Raw genomic sequence first — 21,869 nt, 5'->3', positions numbered from 1 at the left:
AAAATGGATTAGCACCCAATAGCCTTGAAACGCAGGGTTCAGAGTGAAACAATTCCCCCACGCATGTGCGCGGATTAGCAACCAATTCTCGACAATCTCTCATGAACGATAGAATACACGCGTTTGCAAAACCTGCTTAGTAAAAAAAAAAAAAGATGTTCCGCCCTACATTCATGACGTCTCACATAACCACAACAGAAAAAAATTAGGTCAGAGGCAAGTTGTGACTGCAGTATTATGTGCAACAGTTACCTGTCGAGTATGTATGTGTTCTAGAATTGAGAAGAGCAGAGAAAGCAAGCCAGTGCTAAAAACCTTGTTGGATCTGCGGCACCTCTCGTGTACAACATACGTCTCTCCTGTGGCCGTGTGCATATGGATCGCATCGGCATATCCGCAAAAGACTGGGCGCGAAAATGGACACATTTGCTGAAAATGTTTTAAATCTGAATAGCGCTCCGCGCCACTGTTATCGTCGTCATCACATCAGCGTGCCTACGCCCATTGCAGGGCACAGGCACCTCCTATATATCTCAAATCATTCCTATGCTTAGCCAGCTGCCGCTCCCGTATACCCCCAAACTTCTTAATGTCATCCGCCCCCCCCCTAACTTTTTGCCGCACCCTGCTACGTTTGCCATCTCTTGGAATCCACTCCGTTACCCTTAAGGACAACTGGTTATCTTGCCTTCGCATTACATGCGAAGCCCATTTCCCAAGCCCATTTCTTCCTCTTGATTTCGACTAGGATGTCGTTAACCCTCGTTTGTTCCCTCACCCACTCAACCCGCTTCCGATCAATTAATGTTACATCCATCATTTTTCTTTACATAGCTTGCTGCGTTGTCCTTATCATAAGCTGAACCCTCTTGGTTAGCCTCCACGTTTCTGCTCTATAGGTGAGTACCGGTAAGATACAGCTGTTGTATACTTTTCTGTTGAGGGATATTGGCAAAGGGCCATTCATGACCTGAGAGAACCTGCTATATGCACTCCACCTCATTCTTATTCTTCTAATTATTTTCCTCTCATGATCCGGATCAGCGGACACTACCTGCCCTAAGTAGACATATTCTCTTACTACTTGCAGCAACTCGCTACCAATTATGAACGGGTGTTCTCTTGCTAGACTGTTGAGCTTTACTTTGGTTTTCTGCATGTTAATTTTTAGCGCCACCATCTGACCTGCCTGTCTAACTCATTGATCATGCTTAAGAGTTCATGTCCTGAGTGACTTAGCGAGGCAATGTCATCAGAGAATCGCAAATTGCTTAGGTACTCTCCTCTAACTCTTATCCCCAACTGTGCCCACTCCAGACCCCAGAGTACCTCCTGTAAACAGGTAGTGAATAGCATTGGCATTAATACTGTATGCACCTCAGTAAACCCTGTGACATTGCATTTAATACTCCCTAGTTCCTCGAACTGACCAGTTAGACTAGTCACACTGAATAAGGTTTTAGCGTTTTACGTTGCCAGCTTCAGTTTACAACGGAGGCCTGTCCGGAGTTAGGTAGCATCTTAGTCCTCCTCTACGTCACTGTTTTCAGTGCCCTCTTGGTCAGTTGTTTCGCAGTCGCTGGAGAATCAGGGCCAAGGGTTAACTGTTTTTTTTTTGATAGAGGATATTGACGCTAAGGACAAAACTAGGGTGAGCAAATCATCGTTTTCTGGTCAGGGAGTGCGTTGTCGGTTCTCGTCATTGTGATCAGACCACATCCGAATCAGAATCCGTTCAGTATAATCAGTCAATCACTGCGTACTGATATTTGACTAACACTGGGGGAGCTCCCAGACCCAACGGCTGCACAGAGCACCTCCTGTTACAAACGTACAGAAATGACAACATGCAAACAGCAGTGGATGCAGCTGAAACTGGTTAAGTAAAGTAATTTTTAAAACACGCTGGAATACAGTATGATGCAACTGTAAAGAAGACATATTTTGGGTGCAGGTTATATAGAAATATAAATAGAGGAAATAAATGTCGTGAGTACTCCGAATGCTCTTAGCAGTGAAAGCAATTGTTTATCGCGATTGAAGAAAAGTACAAAATCTACACTTGTAAGCATGAATATGAGATGATTGCTTTAAATGAAATGGTAATGAATTCCACAAAATGAGACACAAATTTCTAGTATGAATTTGCAGCAGTTAATTCTAGGCTTCAGTAGTAAGAAATTGTTTTGGCATTACAAGCAAATGCAATCTCGTCTAGGAAATCGGATACTATTGATTGTTGGAATGGGAAGCTTACCTTTTGTGAACTTAAAGACGAGAATGCCAAGGGAATAGTGAACCAAAGATGAGATTCCTAAGATTTTATGAGCTTGCACTAAGGGTGCATCCCTGCATAAGTAGGTATTAGAAGTTAATAATGCGGCCTGTTTATGCAATTTCATCGTCACCGGGAGGTTTTCTTTTTTTAATCCGGTGAAGAATTGCGTGCGCCCGGCATTGGATGCCCTGCCCACTTCCTCCGAGGCGATTGGTCTACCTCTACGCCATAGCTTTTTTGTACTAGATTTTTGTACTAAGAAAAGGAAAAAACAGAGTAGAAAAAGGCATGCTCTAAGCTTTCCGTTTTAAACGCTCAGGATGTGACAATTTCGTGAGCGCAGTCAGAGCCGCTTGCGAATTAATAATTTAAGCTTATAAAAACCGGTGGGTGCGTTTAGGAATAAAAGAAGCATAACATTTTGCCTATACCTTCGCTGTCCGAAAGTTGAGTGAGTTTTAGCGCGAAAGGACTCCATCGCCCATCGGCAACGAAACTCACCAGTACTTGTCCTAAATGTCCCAATTGCCGTTACTGTGGTGTCGCAGAAAAATAAAATTTCTTCCCTAGGTGCGGGCAAACCCACGACCTTTAGAATGCGAGGTGAGCACGTAACCCATAGGGCACAAAGCTTTGTTTCTTTATATTCTGTTGAGGTTTAAAAAAGATTACAGCCGCAGGAGAGCAGAACAACAATGGCAATTCAATAATATTTAAGTGGAAGTCATAAGTGAGGCTGCTCTGAGATTGAAAAACAAATTCTAAGGACGACTACGGTAGTCTCTAATGGGAAATTTTAGAGCAGCTCTAAATGTGTCTCAAGCTCCGTAGGCTCATTGTTTTGCTTTGCTGCGCCGTCGGCACGTCTTCTGACGATATTATTTTGATGGTAGTATTTATTCATGAATACAACGACGCATTGTATATTAGTACAATCGCAGTATTAGTAGATGAAGACGATGACGTACAATGCAAAGGTGCGAGAGTGTGTTGTAGTTTAACACGTGGAGTGACCGGCTGCCGCGACAGCCTAGCGCTCTCTGTCTCTGTAGGCTCATTTTTTCCGTTGCTTCGTCGTCGGCAAGTCTGGAGGCGCCATTAGTTGGATAGTAGTATTACATGATGAAGAGGACGATGTACAATGCCCTGCGCACGAGAATGTGTATGTTAGTCCAAGAGCAGTATTAGTTGAAGACGGCGACAAAGTGCCATGCATAGAGCGACATCGGTTGCACCGCCGGCGGCGACGCTGCTCAATCCACGAACGAGTGCTTAAGAGCGGCGCTTTGAAACATTTTACATCCTTTAAATGCCGACACTGACACCCATTCCAGTTGCTCGCTCTGAGCATCTTAAAGTGCTTTCAATAATCTACAGGCCACAAAACCGCGTCGATTCTTGGCAAAAACAGTGACCTTGGCATATGCTTTGCCTTAAAACTGTTGGAAAGGCAGAAGCAAAACGAAAAACTTGAAACGCCATATAAAGATAAAGTTCATTTCGCGTTCATTGCACCTAATGCTCTCAATTTCAGGTTACGTTCCACGTGGGTGTTTTGGGTGCCTGATACGCATACGTTTCTGGTTTGCATGGTTGGCCTTCTTGCAATAAAACATCCATTGTTAGCCTACGTTTGTCAGATGTACTTCTTTTGTTCCCTCTTTTGAAGATAGCTTGATTATGTTTAATGTTCTAATCATTTCAAGACGATGCATGCAACACCAACCCTGAGAAGTGTTGTATTCGAGGACTGCATTGTCTTTATGGAATTCTCGGTTAAAAAAAGAAAACATCGGGTTTTCTCAGGGAGTAGAAAAATATACGAAGGAATGAGGTAGCTTTTTAATTTTTTAATTTCCTTTTTTTTGCGCAAAGGTATTTGAAACCGACTGCAGCGGTAAATGTACGACTTCGGTGAGTCTGGTGACGGTTAGGGCGTTTGTCGAACATTTTAACGAGGCGCATCTACAGAACGGATCCGAGATTGATGGTCTCGACCTACATGTCACACTCGAAGGATCACAACAAAATAATACTGTTTTATTTTCCAGAACGAAACCTCTCAAAGGGCAAAATACGAAACGTACCAGTGAAGCCAAGAGGCCTAGGCTCCAAAGGCCGCAGCTCTTTCTTAACATGTAAAAGGGCGCTATCATTTCAGCGTTGCAAAAGAAAAACACACCGTGGAATGAATAGTACATGCCACATTAGAAACGGCTGCAAGAGGTACGACAAACCAAGCTTCTGGCATAGGAGCCACTCTGCCACAAACCACTTCCGTCGTCACAATTCCCGCAAGGGGACCCCCTGTCATCCGACCAAATCGCGGTGGCTCGCGCTGTATGTCGACAGCCAGACTGCGCCAGCAGTGCACCCGATGGAATCCACCAGAAACCGTTTACGTCTCTCCCATTATGTTCTTTATGAGGGCAGCGTTCACAAGCATTTCAGCGCTACTCTTTGGGAGCTACAGTTCTGTAATGTGCAGTTGCTGTACATCAGCTCGCATTTGGATGACGCAAAAACAGCGTACCATTTCATTGGACATAAGGGGTTAAACAGAACCCCGTACATTGATAAACGAAGGAAGGTGCTTTGCTATCTATCGAGGCTTTGTGCTCGTCTTTGCGCTGACCGCCAGAGCACGCTGGTGTGCCATACAAGGTGTCACGTTTCTCATTGCGAAGATCCGTATGCGATATGCGATTTACTGTGCCGGCCAGCGGAACCCCGTGTTGGCAGCTGAGAACTTTAGTTGGCCTGCCTTTGTGACATTAGACGCTCAACTCTACTCTTTCCTGTTTACGGATTTAGGGATCTCCGCATATGGGAATAAATACTGCACTAATTATTTAGCTCGCATCTAACCGAAGTAGTGACAGTCACGTACGAGAAACATCGTCCCTGCTAGTAATTTATCTGCTTATTTTTTTTGCTTCAACTTTGTCTGCTCCTTGATTCCAACAGACTGTATTCTTACCAAAACTGTTTTCCTTAACACGAAACACGTTGCATGACGGTTTCTCTACGCGTTTAATGCGGGTATGCATGTAATGGTTACATTTTCGCCTATATTCTCCCCACATTTTTGTCTCTCTTTCCGACAAAACCACTGGAAAACTTCCGAAAGCGAAATACACAGAAAAAGATCAGGCTTCTTTGAGATTCGAACATAGCCTCTTGAGTGCGAAATTCAAGCCCAAACCTCTCGGCCACTGCCCCAAGGTTGCTATTGATGGTTCCGCGCGGTATTTGTATCTGCGTAACGAGGAACGCGTGATTTTGAAGATAATTTACGTAATCGCCACTTGTCATAACCCAAACCGACAAAAAGCACAACTCCGGAAGAGATATCGAGCGCAAACAAGGAGGGTGGAAGTTCGCAAGATAAAACCTCAGACTCAAAAGAAAACATTTGACAGAAGTCTGTCTGGTTGGGAAAATTAATTTAGGTGAACGGTTACTGACGCCCGCAAAGTTAATTTTTTAACGACGTTTCGGGACCAGCTGTGTCTCTTCTTCGTGGTGTGACGACGATCGAGGCGCAGCTTGGTTTTTAAGCCCTCGTGTGGAAGACTTCCGGCCCTGCGGCCGCAAACCATGGATATAAGAAGAAGGAAGTGTCCACAGGGAGCGATTGACATTTTTCCGTGTCCGCTGGATGTCCCAAGACCCGAGTAGAAGCCTCCTGCGTGGGTTAGCTTGGGTTTCCAATACAATAGTGCCGTCAAAGTCAATTCGGTGGTTGCATGTCTCGCAGCGTTCGGCCACAGCGCTGCGTCCCCAAGAGGACGGTTCCCAATGCATAACACGACATTGGGAGACAGCTGTCGAAGGGTTACTTCACCTCTTCTTTCCACGGTAGCCACTCTCGAAGTTCCTTCGATGGCAACCACTCTCCCGTTCTGCATTCCTCCGCTCTCGCCAAACCCTCCTCCTTCCGCCGTAGCCACCCTCAGAAAGGACTCCGTCTTCCGGTTGCCCACTCCACTCTCGTCCCTCTCTCCTTCCACGTAACCATCCCTCGGGTTGTTACCGCGGTAAACACTTTCTGGTTACGCATGCCGCTCTCGCCGCAGTAATTGTCTTCCATGGTAACTCCCCTCCCTTCTTTCACCCGTAACAACACTTCGGGTGGTTCCCGTGGCAACCTCTCTCTGGTTGCGCACTGTTAAGCTCTCTTCATATCGTCCTTCTTCGGTGGTTACCACCCGGGTGGTGGTTCTCTTGGCAACCACCCTCTGGTTGGCCATTGCTCACGCTCACCTTACCTCCTGTTCCACGATAACCACCCGCTGGTGTGGTCTAGTGGCCACTCCTCTCCAATGATGCATTCGTATTCTCCACTCATGCCCTCCTCCGCCCCGGTTACCAGTTCCCATAAAGGTCGATTAGTATTCGCCCTCCAATGGCGCATACCTCAGCTTTCGTCATACCATCCATTTTAACCACCTGCCTAGAGGACCCATGAAAACCACTCACCGGTTACGCCGACCACAACTACTTCAGCTACTACTACTACTTGTACTACTATTACTACTACTACTTGTGCTACTACTACTACCACTACTACGCCAACGCGAAACGCCGGAACGGGAGCAAAGAGTTGTCGTCTTAGCAAGATAATTACCCGCGAGACAACCAAGGTGATGGGGAAGAATTAAACCCTGTGGCCTGAGGTGCAGTATACAAAATCGAACGGTACAAGAAAGGGTACACTCGTGCCGCTTCTATAGAGGTTGTTCTCACCCGGCGCTTAGACAGCACGCGCCTGGGAGGTGACATTCCACCATTACCGTTGCCTCCTGCTGCCTCCACAGCACGAGAGTTCAATGCAAGCTTTGACAGCCATCTACACTCGGGCAGATATTCGCCACAAGTGTTTAAGGCCGTGGTGCGACTTTTTTCGCGGCGCACCCGCACGGGTCCTATCAACTCGACGCAAGTGAGCCTGCCGACATTAGAAGGGATATGTGTTGTATGAGAAGTTGGCTGTTTGTCACCGAACCATTCAATTCCAGCGTTCTGTCTGGAACGCACGGCACCCCTGTATATATAATAGCATCCTCCGAACCACGAACCTGCCAAAGGTTTCAATTTAGACGAAGTTGTTGCTCGTCACAATGGCTATCATGCGTTAAAAAAGGGTATCTACAGCTTAAAATTGAATCACTGAAGCAGTAAACATAGTGCAACTACTCTTGGTCATCGGGACAATTACCCGGGCAAGGTGCAGAATATCCTAATACTATTCAATGGGAGGTGCCTGCTCGATAGAGACAAATCTAGATATTTTTCTCCAAGCTATCTATTAAAATTAGCCCTGTAAACGTAGATTTATGTTCAAGTAAAGAATTTACAGATTTTAAGTGGGAATTTCGAAGGAACCAGCCGCCGTCAGCTTATACACATTAGTAGTTTTTAGCATAAACCATGACGCCGAACACAGCCATTCTGTCAGCGTTCAGTCGGAATTCCATACTAAAGAAATTTCAGAACTCCGCATAGACGACCTGACATGCACCGTGAAAATTTGGGCTTGCGGCTATAATTTTCGAATTGTATCGCATCAAAAGACACGACACGATGAACGAGATGGACAGCGCAGTTCGTGCCCTCCTTCACCGTTTGTTGTGTTTTAATGGGCTACAATTCGGAATGTCGTATAAAATGTTTGTCGTTCATATCTTTTCGGTATCATTGTTACGTATGCTTAAAGTGTTATCCTTTTTGTAAAACAAAAAATGTGCTCGCTAAACCCAGAGAAGTAAATTATTCAAACAGGTGAAAACTGTAAAGAGAAATTGGACTTCGTTTTCTTCCGTATACACCCGAAACTTCAGAATTTGCACTCCAAGACTAACAGGGCCAAGGAACAGTTTCTTTGAAAGAAAAGTAGAAAACCTTTATGGTAAAATAATGAAATCTTAACAATTTGCCTCATTCACATGCAAGAGAATGCAGAATCGCAGTTTACAGACAACTCCCGAAAAAATTGCTAGTATAATCGACAGCCATTATGAATTTTCAGTGTTATCCATACGCTGAGAAAAAAAAATTAAAGCCGCTGGAGAGAAAAGAACTCTCGCAAGTGAACGTGGAAATTAAATGTGCTACAGCATATTCAGGATACAGTAATCAAATGTAATTCTCTCTGACGCTAAACAGCGAGCTTCAGGATGTACCTGATCGGAGGTACCTCGCTATGTTCGCAGATTATTCTGAAGTCACTGCGCTCGAGATTCTAATCTTTTTGCTAATATGAGATCTTTTTGCTAATACAATATGAAAAATGAGCAGAGTTTGCGTTTACATTGAAAAATGGCGCTAGAATCCCCTTTCTATAGCCATGTTGCCTTGACGAGTTCTCTTAAAAGCTCATCTTAGAGCGTTTTAAGTAGGGGAGAGACCGTAGATCAGGACTCATAACTTCGTACACGGTCAACAGGGCTGGTAATAAAAAAGTGCTCGGGAACCTACCATTTTGTTCGAAATCAATGTAATCTACAGGAAGATTTCAGGTGAAAGTCTTACAGATACTTCAGTTTTTTTGGAGACGCTCATTTTCTTATTCATTTGTATGCCTTAATCTACTCTTTTTCTTCGGCTATTATTGGCCCTAGAAAAGGCCTGCGACACTACATAGAAGTTCTGGATTCGACTCGAACTGGCAATCCCAGGCATGTGCGGGAGGATTGTGGTTTGTATAAAACCGCACACTTCGAGTGCAGTTGGCGGCCACCATTAAAATATTTTGCACTAAAAAATATTTGGTAGCAACGGTGCATCATCAGCACAGGACCTTACTGGTAAAAATACAATACAATAGAAGCCTATGCCGATCAAAGAGAAGGGAAGAGCTTCGGGCTGTAATTGCTAATGCATCTAAGGGAGAGGCTTAGCGTCTAACCACAAAACGAGTAAAGAAGAATGGCACAAGCGATGGTTCCTTACTTCGCGTCACGCGTGCTTGCGCGCTGTCTTCTCCTCAAATGCAGATACATCCACAAGGATAACTAGACCATACAAAACAAGCATAAGAACCTTAAACTGCACATTCTGTAACACGAACGTGAAGGAAGAAGATAAAATCAGGGGGAAACTTAAGCTCCTCCTTATCACCAGCCGTATGGCCGACAGTGTTAATAGTTATTTGCCACATCCGTAATTAGTATTTCTCTGCAATTATACATACTATTAGCATGCCTCAGTAGCAATTCTAGACAACCGGATACACCACAAAGCACGCAAGGCATCTTTTTATACAAGTCGAACGAACATGCCTCAATAGCCGAGCGGTACCATGCGCGATTTGCCACACAAGTGTCATTGCTTGGAATCCAAACTAAATACCGCGATTTTGTTTTCAGCAAACTATTTTATATCCTTGGATGTGATAAAGACATTCGAGCCATAAAACGAGTTCGGAACCACAACTGTACTCAAACAATTGTTTTGTTCTATCTGAACCTATGACGTCACGATCTGTTCTACCAATCAAGATTTTCTTGAGATCCTAATGCAGACTCACGGCTCTAACACCAACAAGTACGCTGGTTTCTTCTCTGACTGGTATCTTAACGCTGTTGAGTAAAATAAGCATGCAATAGTTCGCAACGCCTTGCAGCAGGACGTGCAGGTAGCTCGTGCTGAACAGCCCCTCAAGCCAGGATCTCTTTCCCACACTCAGTCTGTGTGCATGGCTCTCAACTTATCAATGCATGTTCGTATGCAAGGCTCTTCAGCTCGATTAAACTTCGTTTTTTGCATGCTGCAGTCTTTCAGATTATTTTCGGAAACCAGGCGCGGTGTCGGTTAGTTACCATATTCCAATATCGCTTTTACGGATTGTGAAAATTTTGTCCTATATGTCAACGGCCTAATATTCAGAATCAGAAGAAGTCTTTATTTGCTTATACGTGTGATAACTTGAGCATATCATGCAGGAGCAGGTCCAGGAGTCATAATGTAATGGGACCTCCTAATTAAAAACATCGAGTAGAATATTTAAAAGCTTACGAAACGTCAGATAAATATATAGAATTGAATATATACATATGGGATACAACTTAAAGCAGGGACATGGGAGAGAAATAAAATCAGGTAAAAAGGACTATCGACATATATACAGTTACTGAATTAGAACGAAGGTTAGGAGGCAGTGCAGAACGCTTGCAGGAAGAAATGGAAGCGAATTAGTAACATGTACGGCTACTTGCTAAGAATTAATCGTTTAAATTGTGCTTTAAAGTTGAAGATTGAATAAGCATTTTTTAGTTCTATCGGTAAAGTGTTCCAGACAGCAATTGATGAGAAATGAATGGCTGTTTCCCGTAATTGCTGCATATTTTAGGTAGGACAATATTGTTATTGAATGCGAACCGGGTTATGTTCGCATTTACAAGATAACACTGTGATATGAGAGGAAGAGAGATTAGATTGTTGTCAAGTTTGTACATTAGAATTCCAAGAAAATATTTAATAACACATTCGCGAGTGTTTAAATCGCAATAGTTATTCTAGTGGGTATCAACACGGGTTGCGGAAGGAGTTATCAACGGTGACGCAACTAATGGAATGTGTGCATGTTTTTTATAAAGTAATTGATGGCAGGGGTCAGATAGATGCTTGGTTTTAGGTTTCAGAAAAGCCTTCGATAAGGTTAATCACAGGAAACTTCTAATTAAGTTAAAAGCTGTTCTCAGAAATAATTGCGCACTTCAGTGGGCGGAGGACTTTCTCAGCAATCGTAAACAGTATGCTGGCATTGGAGAAAAGAAGTCACGTTTATGTGAAGTTGTCTGGGGTGCCACAAAAGTCAGTTCTTGGCCCCCTTTTATTTCTTATATATATATAAATGACCTGATTCAAGATTAGCCGCTAAACGTAAGGCTATTCGCAGACGACTGCATCTTTTGTACTGAAATTCAATCCAATAGGGACCAAATGCACCTAAACAATATTTTATTTCAAATACAGAACTGGTGTAATCAATGGTCAATGACCTTAAACACGCAAAAGACAGTCTGCATGACGATTACTCACAAGGCTGAGCCGTTTCACTACGCATATGCCTTGCAAGGTAGTCGTCCTCCTTCGCGGGTAAATGAATACGAATACTTCGGCCTGACCATAACTTCAAACCTCAGCTGGGCAAAACATATCGATAGCGTTGTCGGTAAGGGAAACAAAAGTTTTCATTTTCTCTCAATACCGAAGGCTGGATTCCTTGACACCCCTTTATGCGAAAGCTGATTTGCCATTCCTTTCTCAGAGGCGAAAAGAAAAGCTACAAACTTTTTTTATTGCGTCATTAATAGCTTAGGGCGTATGAGAAAAGAGCGATACATAAACGAAACAAGAACACTCATAAGCCGTAATAAACATAGTAAACGTGTCCAAATAGAGAAATTTCGCAAGGACTGATTTAAACATTCCTTTCTTCTTGTAACAGTGTCCGAATGGAATGGGCTGCCAAACAAAGTTGTAAATGCAATGTCCCGAGAACAATTTTCCGTCTGCCTTGCTAAACATATGAAAATATAATGTACATAAATGGAATCTTTTATTACTGCAATTCTTCACCTGCATTTTATGATGGTACTTAGTTAACACTATTTTATTGATTCTACTGTACTGTATGTATATTGGTCGTGCTGGTCTGTGTAAGCCACAAGTTTGATGTTGTGTCCACTCCTATCTTGGTCGAGGTTGGACCCATAGTATGTAAAAACAAATAAGCGATGTTCCACTTTTTCTGCATATTGTTGCCGCACTCAAGAAACTTTTGTTCAGGATAAGTTGTTTTTCCTGTGTTTAATAGCGCAGACAAGGTATTCTTATATTTCTTGCATCGAGCAAAAGGTTCAAGGCTGCCTTTTTAATTTTTTGTGCAGATTTCTTTTTTGTGCAGTACTCTTAGAAGGCTCTCTGTGAGCAAAAGTTTCTGTGGCGAAGCTAGTTTTTATTTGCACGTTGTTATTTCTGAGTCGGAATAAGTAATGAGGTCACAAGCGATTAAAACTATGAAGACGCTTGTTGAGGATCATGCAATAACATAATCGACTGCCAGTCAGCTCCAGCCACTGCAGTCAAGCAATTTTCTTTATCCAAGACAATCGTACTGTATATCGGTCTTCTGTGGTTTTGAGCTCTGCTGGGAAAGAATATCGTGAAATGATCTGTGATGTTTTTGAGCTGTCCTGGAAATTCGGCAGCGGCAGTGGTGAGCTACGGACGGGCGTTTTTGACAAGTCCCTGTGCTCTTTTCCCAGGTTTGTGTGGTTCGAGTCCTGCTGCCACAAGCTTTGAAAGCCCCTGGCTATGCTGTTTTGATGCTACATCGGGGGCCGGAACCTAACGACAGTGACCTGCTTTTCTTGGACGCCCAGGAATCGGTGGCTTTTGGATCCTGCATCACAAACACTGCGCAGCGTTATCTTCGTCGACTGGCTACGCCCCCCTTTAACAGCAGTTCGGCAGCGGCAGTGGCGAGCTACGGACGGGCGTTTTTGACAAGTCCCTGTGCTCTTTTCCCAGGTTTGTGGTACTTTTTCCACACTTTTCTTCACTGCGTATACTCAAACCACTGCTGCTGCCAAGCTTGCTAGATTGTTTGCGCATACCCATACCACGCAGAAAATTGTTCAGGGTTAACAGATGCGTCTGCGAAGACCAGAAGTGGGAACTGCCGCAAACATTTTGTTTGTCCGACATGCAAAAAAGCGGCTTCCCGTAGTGGCGCGGCAAACACAAAAGACGCGTCTCAGGAATTCAATGTAGCTGCCGCGTTCGCTGAACTGAGTCGCAAGCTCGACGCCCTCTTGCCACTTAAGGAACAGGTCGACAACATTGAACACTCAATTCAAACTATGTCTGATCACTTTGATGATATTCTAAATCGTCTTGACAACCAGGATAAAGAGATTGTACAGATTAAGAAAAGGCTCGAACATGTAGAAAACGCCAATAATGGTGAAGAGATACGACAGCTGCATGCTGATATAAATGACCTTGAGTTTAGGAGCAGGAAAACGAATCTGGAGATACATGGCGTGCCGGTAACTGACCAGGAAAACATCCTCCAGAAAATCAATGAGGTGGCTAAACTAGTTGATTTAGCAGAGGTCGAGGAGAGCGATGTTGAGGCTTTTCATAGGCTCCCATCCAAGCCAAGTAAAGTGCCTGCTATTTTAGTGCGCTTTGAAAGGCAAACACTCAAAGATGAGTGGATGAAAAAGCGAGCTTTGCTCCGAGAGAAGGACAGCAATCTCTACATCTGTGACAACCTGACACGCCGAGCAAAGCTTCTTTTCTCAACAACTAAAGAATGGGCCAAAAGCAATAGCTACCGATTTGTTTGGTATTCAAACGGCAAAGTCCTCATCCGCAAGAAGGAAGGCGACAACGTGCAGGTTGTTACCGATGCACGCGATCTAGCTAACTTTGTCAACTGACAATTTCCTGTTCAGTGCAATGCCATACCACAACTTCTATCATGGCTGCAAGTGTACGTTATCTCTTACCCAGTGCTATAAGCCACACGTTGCTCCCACAGTGGCTGTGTTCGTCTTTATTGAAATGCTTCCATCTCAATGTGCGATCCTTAAACAACAAACTAGATGGGTTTCAAATTTTACTCCAGAGTTTTGGCTTTTCGTTTGACTTTGTTATGATTTCAGAATCATGGCTGAATACGAATAACTTCCATTTGCCGTCATTTTCAACGTTTTCTATGAACCGTGATTGTCGTCGAGGTGGAGGAGTGTGTATTCTTGCTAACAACCGAATTGAGTGTGACATGGTGGAAGACCTATGTTATATGTCTTCAGATGTGGAAGTTGTTTCTGTAATAACCAATAATACTGTGTTTTCTGTGTTTTATAGACCAGCGAGCGGTCACATTTCTTTGTTCTTTGAATACATCGAGTCCTTTCTTGCTTTTATAAGCGAACATAATTATGAGTTAGTCATAAGCGGTGATTTTAACATAGACATGTTATCCAATGCAGCAAATAGTGTCAACTTCGGTATAATTCTGCGCAGCTTCGGTTTGGCGATTACTACCAAAGAGCCGACCCGTATAACCTCCAGTTCCGAAACACTTCTTGATCTATTTATCACCAATATCAATCCTTCATCCATAATATCTGGGGTAACTTGTTGTGATTTGAGTGACCACATGGGTATCTATTTATTCTGTCAGACTGTGAAACCCAAATTCAGAAAGCAGAATGCATCTTTTATCCAAGTCATAACAGCAGCATCCCTCGACGCTTTTCGTGCGGAGATGTGCGGTGTAAACTGGAACGATGTATATAACAAAACCAACGCGAATGACGCTTATCAAGCCTTTGCAGAAAGGTTTAACTCTATATATAACAAGCATTTCCCTCTTAAAAACAAACGAAGAGGTAGGAACGTACGGAAACCATGGATATCACTAGAGCTACTTGCGCGTATAAAACAGAAGAACAAACTGTACAGTTCTTTTGTTGCATCAAAAAACATTTCTATTCTTGAACAATTTAAGAAATACAGAAATAAGTTAAACAATGACATCCGCAATGCAAGGAGACATTATTATGAGAATTACTTTGGCTCAGTCGACCGTCCTGACATACTTTGGAAAAAGCTGCGATGCCTTGATGCCAAGTATGTCAACGCTACCATTGATAAGGTGACCCATGACGGAAAAGATTATGTAGGAGAAAACTTAGCCGAAGCATTTAACACTCATTTCACACAATATGTTCAACCTGCATCTGAACTGCACCATAGATCTATCTCTAGGTGCCCTGCACCTGTTGTTTTCCTTGCACCTGTTGATGAAAGCGAAATTATACAAACATTCCATGAATTATCAAACTCCACTTCTTGTGACGTCAACAACATCCAGATTCGCCCAGTGAAATATATCATTGAATACATCTCTACTCCTCTTGCTTATATATATAACCTATGTCTAGAAACCGCAACCTTCCCCTCAGATATGCAAATAGCAAAGGTGACTGTCCTGTATAAAAAGGGTAATAAGAATGACTTTGGTAATTACAGACCAATTAGTATTCTTCCAGTATTTTCTAAAGGTTTAGAAAAAATCGTGCTAATAGGAATGGAAAAATTTCTGCAATCTAATAACATAATTACTAGTTCACAGTATGGATTCAGACAGAATTAATCAACAGAGCTAGCCCTTCTTCACGAAAAGGAATATATATTAGAACATTTTGTAAACAAAATGTTAGTACTAGGTATATTTGTGGATTTCACGAAGGCGTTCGACAGGATTAGTCGCAGTATTCTTTTGGAAAAGCTTGAACTATACGGGATACGAGGACAAGCTTTGCATCTCTTGAAATCTTATTTATCATCTCGAAAACAATATGTTCAGATTAGAAACTTCAAATCATCACAACGCTCAGTTAATACCGGTGTCCCTCAGGGCAGCATCCTTGGCCCTCTGCTGTTCAATCTCTACCTTAATGACATTGTAACTATTGACACTTCCGCCCGCATTATCATTTATGCCGATGACACTACTATCCTTATACCTGGTGATACCTGTGACGACCTAAACATGCATGCTAATCGCATATTAAAGAATCTAGAGGAATGGTCAGACTCAAATTTTCTTTCAATAAATGTGTCAAAATCCAAAGCTGTAATTTTCCGTCCGAAGAATAAAACTTGTAGTGCAGAACTAGCTCTCTCTTATAAATCACAAGAAATTGAAATAGTAAAATCATTCAAATCACTTGGTGTTTATTTTCACGAAAATATGCTGTGGGATGACTATGTCAGTCATGTCATGTTGAAGACATCTAAGGTTATAGGTTTTCTATCACGCCACAGACATATTTTACCACAGACAGTCAAACTTCTCTTATATAATTCCCTGTTCTGTTCACACCTAAACTACTGCACATTAGTGTGGGCAACAACAACACATACTAACTTACACAAGATATTAGTACTTCAGAAAAAAGTCCTTGTGTATAGTTTATGACTTGCCCGTTTGACACACAACTCAGGATTTGGTAACTAACCTCAACATTATCACCATATTAAACCTCTATGCTTACAGACTGCTGCGCGTGTATACAGTTGTGCAAAAGCGCCATGTTGACACCATTTCCTCTATGGCTCCTTTGCATCAGTCCGATGTCCGATTCACCATATCCGCATCGCCACAAACCACAATGGGTTTTACCATTCACAAGAACTAGCTACGGTCGTCAAAGACTTAATTACCAACTGCCGTATTTACAAAACCAGTTAATTGAAGCAGGCGTAAACCTCCGTGAAATCACCATCTCCTCTCTGCGTAGTATGATTGTTCATTTGGTTAAGTGCTAATACATCAACTCCTGTTTTATGAATTGCTCTCCGCCCTTTTTGTTATTTGATGACTGGTCGTCTACTGTGCTGATAACCCTTTTTCGTTGCTGATACCCCCTTTTGATTTCTGTGTATTCGGTTCGGTTACAGACATTGCTTATATTGATGTTTTTGTTCATCTATGACTTGATGTTCAATTTAGTTCCTCGTTTTCTGTCACTGCCGTCTGAACAGGAGAGGAAAACTCCGTCAAGCGGATAGCCGCTTTTTTTCTCCCCTCCTCCATCAAATTGTATTTGATTTGGTGGAAATAAACCATTATTATTATTATTATTATTATTATTATTATTATTATTATTATTATTATTATTATTATGTCTATTTGAAGGACGCCACCTTCTGGAAGGGACAATAAATATGTCAAAGCATGAAAATGAGTGTGTTACTGCCAGAAGTAGTGCATCGATCTGGAGCCTTGATGATGCACTCGAGACAAAAGCTATGGAATGAGCTCCTGTAGTTTATGCTATCAAGAACAGATTAATCGAGGAGATTGATGTTTACGTCGACTACTGCTACGAGATTTGCATTTTCAGATGAGAGAATACCTAATTTCTCGTGAAGTGCGGTACAGAATTCGAAAACTGATGGTGACGATGACCGGTAAATACAGGCAAAAATTAATTTTGTATTATAGATGTCTAAGAATAAGGGATAAAGTTTCACCCAAACTTATTCTCCGCGAGGTATGTTCAATTCTATGTCAATTCGTCGTTTATAAGTGAAGTGATGGGATATATGTAATGCAGCTCCACCATGCTTAGAAAACTTTTATCAAGCTCAATTAACCAAGTTTGTTGAAATTCCGATAATCGAAAATATTGGGGAACACAGAAAGTCAGTCGTAAATAGCATCACAGTTTTTTTCTGTTCTTGCATTGACATGTATTGCTGAGCAAGTGGCATCCAATATGAAGTTCTTCAGTTGATTGATCGAAAAATAGGACGACATCGGGAGAACGAAAGTAACCGAGGCATACTGGCCCAATGGTTTACATTATGTTTGACAGGTTGGACTCGTTTGTGGTGTGGTACACAGTACTGTATGTCGTTTTCTGAGCCTTAATCATGCAGTTGTTCATTGAGAGGAACTTCTACGTGTCCTCTTCAGCGACAGAACCTTAGAGAATAATGCCTTGTTTCGCGCAGTCAGGTGATTGCTGACAAAAAAGAGACTGTATACTCGCATGCCCTGACATCAATGGAGAAAAAGGTGATACGAGCATTCCGCGCTTTGCTAACAAAATTTGCTTTTTTGGTGATCGGGAAAGAGCGGGCCAGGATGTTTTTCCGATCTTTGATTTCTTGTGAACATGATGAGCCGAATTGTGGTTAGCGGTAGTCCCTGGGAATCTCTTTTTCCGCCAATGGTTTGTGTGATAGTTACACAATCTTCGCCTTGTATGCAAGGAACGCCTTTCACTTCAACGTTGTTTATTCTTGAATGCTGTTCAAGACCAGCAATCTTGCTTGTTATCTCAATGCTTCTAGACTTGAACACTTGGCTGTCAGCTGCAAGGAGGCGATTCTCGTTGCGCAACTCCTCTACATGCTGTTTCAAGGATGCCACACTATACTCGACGCTGTTCACCTGGCTCTTCGTTTGAAAATATCTATTCCTGAGTGTTGAAACTTCAATACTACCTTGTGAAAAATGTTATCTGCAATGCTATAAATCTCAGCTTCAAGTTCTGATTGTAGGTCACCCCTCCTTTTGGGCAGTTCGACGCAGTTTGGCACGTTCGATGGGGAACCAAAGTAATAAATCAATACAAATAAAGAGTGATTCCAGCAGCAGCGACAGCAGGCTACGTTAGATGGAACCAATATCGTCTGTCCCAAGGACTAACCTGTAAACGCAGAAAAATGTCTATAGATGCAGCTCCCTTCTCTGGCGCTGCTGCTGTGATGACCGCCGGCTTTCAGATTCATGTCCTTTTTAAGCAATCCCGAGTGATGTCAGTGCCGGCCAGCGGAAGCACTGTGGCGCTATCTCCAGGAAATGGCCGAAGGGCACCGCCCCTCGTGTTGACGGCACATATGCTTATATCGGTGCCAAACGGTCCTGACATAGCAATCCAGGAAAGGGGACCTTCCCTGTAGCTGCAAATAGGGGAAGATGCCTTTAGCTGCTGCTCTCTTCGCTGCCGCTGCTGCTGTGATTGACAGATGTATTGCAATGCCCTTGCAATCAAAACTTTGTTCATGTTTCAGTAAAAGCATTACAGGAATTCCCGCGTTCTTCAGGCGAGTTGTAAATTATTCTCTTAGAAATCTGTGGCAGCTTGTAGTCGCCCGAAGAAGACGTTTCCCACGCCTAACGACGGCACTGCAAAAGAGCACTACCACTCTCAAAACGAACATGTTACCAACACTTTGTTTGAACACAACACAAGTAAATGTAAGCATCTGGGTGAAGAGCAACGAGCGCATTCAAAATATTGCCTTTCAATTGCGAGCCAGCGAATAATACGCACTTTCGGCTTGACACATTCCTGCCCTTTCCTCTGCCGTCAGGCCCACACTGTCGTAACTTTCTGCTTTTTTTGTACTGCTCTTATCCACGAGTCCAGTTACAAACAGCTGTGGAGCGCTGGTCAACAGCTGTATGTGCTGTGAGCCGCGTATGCGTTTTACCAAAGAACAGTGAAAAAATACTCCTCTGTGCGACGGCGTTAGGGCAACCAGATCCACTTCCATGATCTTTTCGGCGAAACTATGGAAGCTGCTATTTTTGCTGTGTATAACTGGTTTCATTGCTGGCGCAGTTTTGTGGTACTCAGTTCACAGGAACATCGCGTGGCGAACCGATTACTTGCAGGAAAAAATACTTTTGGAAACCCACTTGAGGCCTAAGGCCATTCCAAAACATTCAGCGATCCGTGCGAACGAGAATGCTTCTAAAGGATCGTACGTACACTGGAATTCACGGAACTCTCAACCACTGCGCAAGAACAGTTCTACCCATGTCAACTTGCCCAACTGTTTTCAAGAAGGTACGGTGCCGGGACTTGCAAAAAAGAAGTGTGTCTGCCGCAAGGGTTGGAACGGTGACGAGTGTTCCGTTCCAGACCCTGTGTGGTCAACCAAATGGTTTCAAGTGTGGTACTCCCAGGGGCTCATCAAGCGTCGCTCGAGACCACGTGTCATCATCAACGGCCTAGTTTTCAACCACGAACTGGACCTGCTAGAAATTCGAGTGAAGGAGCTGGGTGACGCTGTCGACTACTACGTGGTCTGCGAGTCCAACTTCACATTCTTCGGAACCGCCAAGCCTCTGCACCTGCGGTCAAACCTGAGCGCCGGATTTCTGGCCGAACACGCGCACAAGATCTTGCCACTGACAGTGGGCGAGTTCAATGACGGCGACGAAAATCCGTGGGCGCCCGAGAACTACTTTCGTAGGTCCATCTGGCACAGAGGTCAGCGCATGCTAAACCACTTGCTGCGGGACGACGATCTTTTCATGATAGCCGATGCCGATGAAATACCAAGCCGTGACGTGCTACTCTTCTTGAAACACCATGACGGCTACGGGGAGCCGGTGGCTGTGAGTCTGCGCTGGTTCCTGTACGGCTTTTTTTGGGAAAAAGGAAAGCCAGTCGTCGTGGGCGGCGCTTGCACAGTGGCCTTTCTCCGCAACGTGTACGGAAACGACCTTCTGCGCCTCCGCAGAATGGAGAACTATGCCAACAGGAATCTTTCGAACACTGGAACACAGCAGCAGCGGTGGACGATTCAAGGAACGCCGCCCCGTCACGCCGGTTGGCACTGCTCCTGGTGTTTCGATACTCACGGTATACAGGTGAGTATGCTGTACCTGCAGGTGTACTGGTGAGTAATGTTCTATGCTATATTCAGCAATTGGACTTCTAAGTTGCGCTGATTTTCGTCCATTTTGCGACGTCGATGAAGGCTTACTCTTTGCAAATAAGCGAAAAGCAGAAAGTTTCTTACGCGACAGCACAAGCCTAGGACTACTTTTTTAAGCCTTCTCTACAAAAAAAAAGGGAATGCAAAGGAAGGCTAGAAAAATTCCTTTTGTGGTTTTGTTCAACGCATAAAGGAACTGTAAAACGAGCGACGGACCTCCTGTTGTTACAAAAGGATTTAAGAGAGCTATAGAGGCCATTAGGTACTTTTTAATAACGAAATTATAAATAGACTTAAGAGTGAACCGGAAAGGTTCAGTGTCATAAAAATACTTAGATACGGAGGTGTTCTTGTTTTTCTTTAGTGCAGTAATGCTTCCCAAAATTATCGCAAATATTATCGACTTCCCGTTAGCTGTTTCATCTGCTTCCATTGATGCTTGAAGTGCAGATTAGCAGAACTATTCGCTTCCTATATTAGGGTCTGTGGGTTTTTGAATTTTAGGGATAAATACGTTCTCCCCGTTTAACCACGGCTGGCACGCTCCAAACGGCGCGGAACCCATCCCGTGGTCGCGTACGCTACCGAGCCCACGCCGACCACGGCGGGCCTTTCTCTGAGGGAACACAGCAACGACACATTGGCTGACACAAACAGGCATGCATTGATACAACAACAATAACGCCAGCTTGCAACAAAATACGCTGAGGAATCGAGGACGTCCGACTCACCAGCATGGTTACGAGCGAATGTTCGTCCACGCTAGGGCAAGCAAAATCTCCGCGGCCAGACAGGACGAGGTGCGGGTGAACGTTCCTCCTCAAGAGGCTTCGCGCTAGCCGGCGAAGAGCGGAGCCTCGCGCCAAACGTCACTGCGCTTCACGGTTCCCGAGCCAAAGAGAACCGTCTCTCTCCCTCGCGCGCGCAGCATACACGCCATCCGTGGCGCTCGTTTCACTGCGACGCCAGCACCCTCAACAGTTGATTAAAGTAACACAACTAAGGAGGGTGCATTGCGGCGCAGCGAACCACCTGGGACGAGTTGAGGGTGCACTACGGAGAAGCGAACCACAAGGGACGAGCAATTCGCATCTCCACATTCCCGCAACCTTAAATAGAACCAAGCGCCTGCAAGTACATGCTATGGAGGAGCCTCCTGGTCTTCACGAGCTTGAGGCCGGTCTTGCAGCGGAGGTCACAGGGACAGTGTCCATGCAACACTTCCGCGGTATTCCGAAGGCGGCGTGAAGGTCTCGGCTGGGACGACTCGCATGGCCCGTGTACTCCGTGTCGGCAGGCCCGCGAAGAGAAGGCCGGT

General features: G+C 43.9%; 1 protein-coding gene across 1 annotated transcript in view; it reads left to right on the top strand.

Annotated features, from left to right (window-relative positions):
- Positions 1–4,179: 4,179 nt before the first annotated feature.
- Positions 4,180–21,869, top strand: part of LOC149346487 (beta-1,4-mannosyl-glycoprotein 4-beta-N-acetylglucosaminyltransferase-like) — a 35,542-nt gene continuing 17,852 nt past the window's right edge. Inside the window, exons 1-3 of the mRNA XM_089541353.1 lie at positions 4,180–4,192; positions 7,039–7,223; positions 19,500–20,483. Coding sequence (XP_089397479.1) covers positions 4,180–4,192; positions 7,039–7,223; positions 19,500–20,483 — 1,182 coding nt within the window. The remainder of the gene's footprint in view (positions 4,193–7,038; positions 7,224–19,499; positions 20,484–21,869) is intronic.

Source organism: Amblyomma mixtum, chromosome 4, assembly GCF_055824585.1.
Source record: "Amblyomma mixtum isolate Tamu chromosome 4, ASM5582458v1, whole genome shotgun sequence".
NCBI lineage: Eukaryota > Metazoa > Arthropoda > Arachnida > Ixodida > Ixodidae > Amblyomma > Amblyomma mixtum.
The sequence above is the reverse complement of the archived record's forward strand: the minus strand, read 5'-3'. Positions and strand labels throughout refer to the sequence as shown.